At 34.5% G+C, this 7,221-nt stretch overlaps 1 protein-coding gene across 1 annotated transcript; it reads left to right on the top strand.

Annotated features, from left to right (window-relative positions):
* The first annotated feature begins 454 nt into the window (after positions 1–454).
* On the top strand, positions 455–1,920 carry LOC110895627 (serine/threonine-protein kinase-like protein ACR4). Its single transcript, XM_022142946.2, has one exon. It carries the CDS (start codon positions 631–633, stop codon positions 1,699–1,701), a length of 1,071 nt encoding a protein of 356 aa, XP_021998638.1. The 5' UTR covers positions 455–630; the 3' UTR covers positions 1,702–1,920.
* Positions 1,921–7,221: the final 5,301 nt, after the last annotated feature.

Raw genomic sequence — 7,221 nt, 5'->3', positions numbered from 1 at the left:
TATATAGGAAGAGATTAAAAGTTTTGGATCAGGGGTGGATCCACCTTTTGGTCAAAGAGGGCGGCCGCACCCCTTGAAAAAAAAAATTAGTGTATATTTTAGGCAAAAAATCCGACCGCACTCCTTAAAAATATGGTTGAACGACTCATCCGCAGCCCAAACAAATAATTTCTGGGTCCGCCACTGTTTTGGACACACGAAAAAACCGGGCCATAGCCGTCGTTCTCGATGCCTACACCACCATGTTGTGACACCGTCAGAGGGGGTGCAACGTCGGTGGTGGTGGAGAGGGTGCATTAATTATAAGACAAATGACATCTTGACTAGTAATATAACATCTTGATATATTTTCCATATTACTCTCACAATTTCCAACTGTTCACATTCCAAGTCAAAGATAAACATTCCAAGTCAAAGCTTTATCTGTCCCACTCCTACACCCTCTCTCTATACATTCCCTATATACACACACACACACACACATCCAACTTCCTATCAAACTTCTTGTAACTTCTCAATTCGTCGGCTTGACTTTTCATCACCATCTTGTTTTTCTATCATCAAAACCACAAGAAATTCAATCTTTACCAAGAAAAATTATTCAGAAAGCTTTCTATCTTGATCTCCAACATGAAGTATGGTGAAACCCTCGTGTATGCTCTTGTTCTTGCTCTTCTTTCATTAGCAATCATCTTGTTCATCATCTTATTCGTCCTCATCATATTGAAGAAGAAGAAGAGGAAGAACACGGATTCAAAAGCGACCGTCTACGATCAAAAATCCGATCAAGAAAGCCCGCCCATAAAGCCTTGTGCATCACCCTATAGTTTGGTGGATATCGATGTTGCAACCGACGGATTTAACGAAAGAAGAATCATAGGAAAAGGGCGGTTAGGGACCGTTTATGCAGCCGTGTTGGCCGGAGGGGAACTAGTCGCGGTTAAACGAATTTACCCGCGTTTCGTTTTAAGAAACGCGGGTTTAGGGCGAGGGTTAGGGTTTTCCTCCGTACTAAAGTGGTTATCTTTAGCTAATCACCCTAATGTGTTACCCATATTAGGGTTTTCGGAGGGTCCCGGGGAAAGAATTGTGGTAATGGAGTTTATGGGCATGATGAGTTTGGACTTCTACCTACACCAAAACCTCGATGGCGCGTCGTTATTGGAATGGGGCCGACGGTTGAGAGTCGCGGCGGGTGTGGCTCGCGGGTTAGAGTACTTGCATGAAATGGTGGCACCACCTATTGTGCATGGTTGTGTGAAGCCTTCAAATATTTTAATAGATGTGAAGTTTAGTGCCAAAGTTTGTGATTATGGTCTATCTTTTTTAGCACCTAATGAGAAAGAAGGGGTCATGGGCTATGTTGATAGAGAATATTGGGTTGAACCAAAAGGTGGTTCTAAAGAAAGTGATGTGTATGGTTTAGGGGTGGTTTTGTTGGAGTTGTTGAGTGGTAGGAGATGTGAAGGGGGGTTGATTGTGAAGTGGAGTTTGCCATTGATTAAAGAAATGAAAATTGATGAGCTTTTGGATCCAAGGTTAATGGTGCCTACTGATGTTAAGCCTCTTGTTAGATTGGCTAAAGTGGCTAGTGCTTGTGTGAGTAACTCTAGGAAGAACCGGCCTTTGATTGGTCAAGTTGTGGCTATTTTGAATGCCTTACAAGATGAAGTAATGCTTTGGAGTAACGGTTCGTTTTAGAAAAATCGTTATCCTTTTTCACGTCATATCAGAGGACTTTCAGCGACACAAAGATTTGTCAACAAACATTCGATGAAAGCAGATTTTTTCAGTAATTCATCGCTCAGTGTCCGTCGATGATTTTTTTTTTCACGGTCAAAGTTGCTTTATTCTTGAATCTTTTAGTTTATAATGTTATAATTGTAGTCGGGTGTGGTGCGGTCCTGTGTTTTTTGTCAGGCCGGCCGTTTTCTTAATAAAGTTTACCTTTAAAAAAAAAAAATCGTATAAATATTGATTTTAATGTTATAAGACAGTTGATTTATCATCCATATGTTTTGCACAAAAGTGATGAAAAAAGAAAGATATGGGTTGGTTTAATTTGTTTACCCGTTTTATGTTTGGTCAACTAACTTTAGATATCACAGGAAAAAAACAGATATCATAGAATATTTTCAAAATAGAATTTGACTTCCGAACCCAAGTCAAACAAATCCCATTAAATTTATAAATAATCTGGAGATTTGAATTTATATAATTACTAGGTTAACCCGGAAATTTTTTGAGTAGAAAAATTTAATTTACAACAAATAAAATTACACAAATAACACTTTGAACCTAGTTAAAACCCCAAATTTATTTGATTTATTGCTTACCAACTCAATATAAAATGTATACCATCTCCAGATTGAAGAACAAAAACGTTAAAATATCAACTAACATACCAGATCGACAAACAAAAACGGAAACAAACTCGATATCTTTAGCTTACGAACCTTTTAGCGTATTCAGATTTGAATATCGATTAAGTATAGAACAAAAAAGGCCAAATCAATATCGATATCTTTAGCTTACGAACCTTCTATTGGCCGTTTAAAAAAAATGTACAATATTAGTCAAACATTCTATTTTGAATATAATCAACCAATTAAATCTTTTAATCAATTATACAATAAAGGTCAAACAATCTATTCAAAATTCAAATAAACGTGAGCTATATATAGAAATAAATGAATGTCAATTAATTATAGCATCCTATTATTATTCTTTAAATATATGATTAGATTTTACCAATAATATAAAATGTAAATTTGGACGTTAATTAAGTTAATATAAAATGTAACTTTTGGACTTTGAAATATATAAGGAAGTTATTAAATGGTAGTTAAAAATTATTAATTATATATAAATATTGAATGACAGTTTGATAATTATTAGAATATAGATTTACAATTTAAAAATTTTGAAAGGTTACTTTCCATACTTATCCAATCGATGGCAGGATTAAATTTTCGAAAAATAAATGTTTTGAAACTTAACCGCCTTAAAGATATCCTTAAATAGTAAATACAATAATAACTGATTGGGTTTTTATAATATTAGTCAATTAATGTCAATGAAAAAATACGAATTTTTATATGTAGAAGATGACGGTTAAAAATTACATTACATATATAAAAAATATGATCACATAGTATATTTACAATATGCATAGTATATATCGTGATAATTTGAACAAATATTCGAAATCATAAATACTAATGTCAAAACATTCAAAAAGAGGTGGTAGTCTAACAAAAACAACTGATAATTATATAGTACTGATAACAAACCCAACTACTTGGTATTAACATAACATCCAAAAAACTGATCGTTAGATTGCATTGAACCAGGAAATGCAACTACTTTAACACCTTCTTCAGAATCAACTTGTTTTGAACTGCACAATAAACAAAGACGCACTTGTCTGGATGATTTATACCATTTAGTAACAATATGTCAAATTCAAATAAAAAAAAGATGTTGTAAAATTTTGATAAATAAAGAAACTGTATAATACACTAACATAATTAAACATAAATATAAATTTATAAAAATAGAAAGATTATAATCGTGTCTATATATACATACAAATAAAGGGTTGACTTTTCAAGAGTATTTCCTATTAACAATTTTAACAAATTCGATGTTTAAACATACTGGAAATAACCGTATATGTTGTTTGTAATATTTTACACATGGGAAGTCAAACTTACCTGCATAACCCAACCTTCATCAACACAAAACCTCACTTTCATATAGAAAACTGTGAAAATAAAAAAAAAAAGTATTTTGTTATTATTCAACAATAATGATTACATAATTTATTAAAATTCTACTACCATAAAACAACCAAATTTATTAAAAAAAAATTATCAAATTCATTTATAATATATACTTATTATTAGAATAAAATATATGAAATAAAATCATATGAAAACAAATACCATTCTGCTTTCAGCGATTTTGGTGAACTCGATGAATGAAAGTGTTTTGGACCTTTTCAATGTAGAACGTTTACGGTTAACAGCATCAGAAGTGTCTGTGACGTATCTAACAGATATGGTTTCAGCAGGCTTCATGCTATCAACAACCACAAATTCATTTTTCTTTGTAAACTTTGAACGTGTACGATGAGCGACATGAGACTCATCTGACACCAACATAACAGCTTTAGATTTCCACATGGCCTAATAAGCTCAATGAAATAATAATTAGCTTTACATTCTTCTTTTTTTTTCGGTACCACAAATTGACCAACATCACCTTTAGATTTAGGCATGGCCTAAACAGGTAAATGAATACATAATTAAGTATCATGTGGCATTGACATAAATTTACCTTCTTCTTAACGTCTTCCATTTCAAGCAGAGATAAAAAAACTTATCAAACTTGGAGTGATCAATATCCTACACAAATAACAATAGATGGATAAAATGTAAGTGTAGGATCGTATGCTGACCCGAACGAGTCGTTCAGAGGTTATCTCTTGTGTTTCAGATGCGGAATAATAAGAAATACAAGTAGAAGTAGCTTGTTCTTCTTTCTAACTGCTTGTTTTATCGATTTGCAACATTTTACAGCTCGATCGTCACACCGGCAGAGCTTCGGCGTGGAATTCGGACTTCATGTCCTGTGGATCGCCCTAATGACACCTATATATAGACTGCTGGGTCCGCTCATATGTCACATGTTCATATGAGCGGTCCAGACACGTACAAATAAGCGGTCCATACATGCCAAATAAGCGACCCAACATCCCTATGTCCCTATGAGCGGTCCTAGCAAATAACACCTATACAGACTCCTGTTTTCTCGTATTACGTGCCCTATGCTATACAATACGATGTAAGACCTGATCCTAGACACCTAGACGCAATCAACAGTTGTAGTGCACTAACAGACTCCCCCTCAGATGTTGATGGAGTCGCCAACACACCTTGACTGCAAAACTGAGTCTTCACATCTTCAGACTAGATCAGTCTCTGGGCTTTCTCTTTCTTTCTATCTTCAGACTCCCCCTCTCGATTTACTGGCATTCTTTTGTTCTTCAGTAATATCTTCAGGATCTTTGTCTGATCTTCACAGGTTTTCAGAATCAATCTACCTGGCTCTAACGAATGTCTTCAGGAATTGATTTTCAGGATCGAAAATTGACTCTCTTCCAACAGAGATCTTCAGAATATCGAAACCTGGTTACCTGCACAGTCTCAACCCAGACATAACTTTTCTAATTTTATCACATATCAAATACCTGTGCACCAACACATGACTCTCATAATCACTAAAACAAACATATAATTGCAACATCTCAGGCTCTCTCTCAAATATCTATGATGAACCACTTGAAGAAGGTTAGATTAACGAAAACAGTTAGATTTACACAAACACTCCCCCTCAAATACTGCTCATCATGTTTAGCACTCGGAATTTTGAAAATCAGTTTTCCAACATCAGTTGTCGAAAATCTTTTTGACTTTTTCAAAAATTATGCTAAAACACACACAAAATCTTTTTGAATTTTCTGAGAGATATTACCTGACACTCCTAGTAAACAAAAAAAACATACAGAAATATAATATTCACAAACAATATTTTTGTGAGTTCGTGCAAGAGGATCATATCAGTTTATGAGACAAATCACCAACACCGTTAAGCTTGATTTCATTTTAAGTTTTAAACAATTTACCTAGATTGTCAGTATGTTTGTCCTCTTAAATTCTCAACACAAATTTCAATCGATTCAAGATACGATATTAATGTTTTAGAGACTTAAACTTAATTGTGTATCACTCCACTTGAATATACTCCTGTATCCAGATCCCAAATATTCAGTCTTACAGGTGAGTATACCACAGCTGATATCTGTAAAGGGGTAAGGTGCGAAACCGTGAGAGCTCAGGTCAGAACTTCCGTTCAGCAGAGAGATGACGGCTCGACTTTTGGTGGGTCCCCTTTAGAGGATCTTTTGAATTACAACAGCAATGACTATCAATTTTATTGTTTAATCAGATTGCTGAGGGCGGCGCTATTTCAAGCATTTGCAGAAAGTATTATCCGGGGACTAGGTCAGTACTTCCATACAGCAGAAGTCCCGGGATAATACCCCAGATATCACTGAGTATAAAGACCTAGTATCTCAGAATATGGGACCTTTCAAACAAGATTTCGGGGGTTACCCATATATTCAAGAATAGTTACCCACGAATTAAGCAAGTTTGAATTTAGGTTTATATCTCGTTTCAATTTACTAAATGTGCGAAAATCTACTGACACATCCACAGTAAGATTGTTTATTACCTTTTTAAATTTACATTTCTTTAGCGTGCTGTGATAGTCCACTGATGTACTATCATTTCCTCTTTTTAGCACGAAACTCATTTTTGAATTTTATCATGTTTTTAGCTTTTTCAAATTTTCAAATGTTTTTGGATTTTCTGAAATTTCTTACTCCCCCTAAAATGCAAACACATTTCAAAGGAAATTTGAAAATAAAAAGACTCTGACCCAATATAAACATGAAAAATAAAACAAACTGTACAGAAACTTGAAAACTGACATCGAATCACATCAAATCGCCATTCACTTAGCATAAACAATCAGAACTCCCCCTATCACAAACCATTTTCTCATTTAGATTTCAAAACACTTAAGTTTGTTTTAATCAAAATGATTTTTCCGGAAAATGAATTTGTGTTGATAAAAACCATTTGTAGGTCTATTATTTTAAAAACGGGGATGTGGTTCATCATCTTGTGCTTCTCTTGCCATGAATAGTAAATCAAGTACAATTTAATGTCCCTGATTTACCATTTGCATTTTAGAACCTTCTGTACCACTTGTAACAATACAAACATCTCAAAATATAACCACAAATACCACTTGTAAGATCAAGATTACCACTTGAAGATACCCAAAAACTACCATTTGTAGGAATGTTACGTCTACATCACCATTTTACCAATCAGGATGCCGATTCCTGCTTCGCATTTACCATCCTGGAAGCTCCGGCATAGTCCTTTCACCTGCAAAACATTAACAACATTATTCAAAATCTTTCAAACAATCTCTTCAAACACTAGAAAGATGCCGATTCCTGATCCACGATATAAACTTGGGATCTCCGGCGTAGTCCTTAGACTATCATGGGAAACAAACTTCCATCCAAGTCTTCTCAGACTTGATGGCCTTCAGTTCTTGAGCAGTAGGGTTGTATGTTGC

Source organism: Helianthus annuus, chromosome 15, assembly GCF_002127325.2.
Source record: "Helianthus annuus cultivar XRQ/B chromosome 15, HanXRQr2.0-SUNRISE, whole genome shotgun sequence".
NCBI lineage: Eukaryota > Viridiplantae > Streptophyta > Magnoliopsida > Asterales > Asteraceae > Helianthus > Helianthus annuus.
The sequence above is the reverse complement of the archived record's forward strand: the minus strand, read 5'-3'. Positions and strand labels throughout refer to the sequence as shown.

Excerpts from the sequence above, each read along its gene's own strand:
- LOC110895627 (XM_022142946.2), top strand. The coding sequence starts at position 631 with ATGAAGTATGGTGAAACCCTCGTGTATGCTCTTGTTCTTGCTCTTCTT.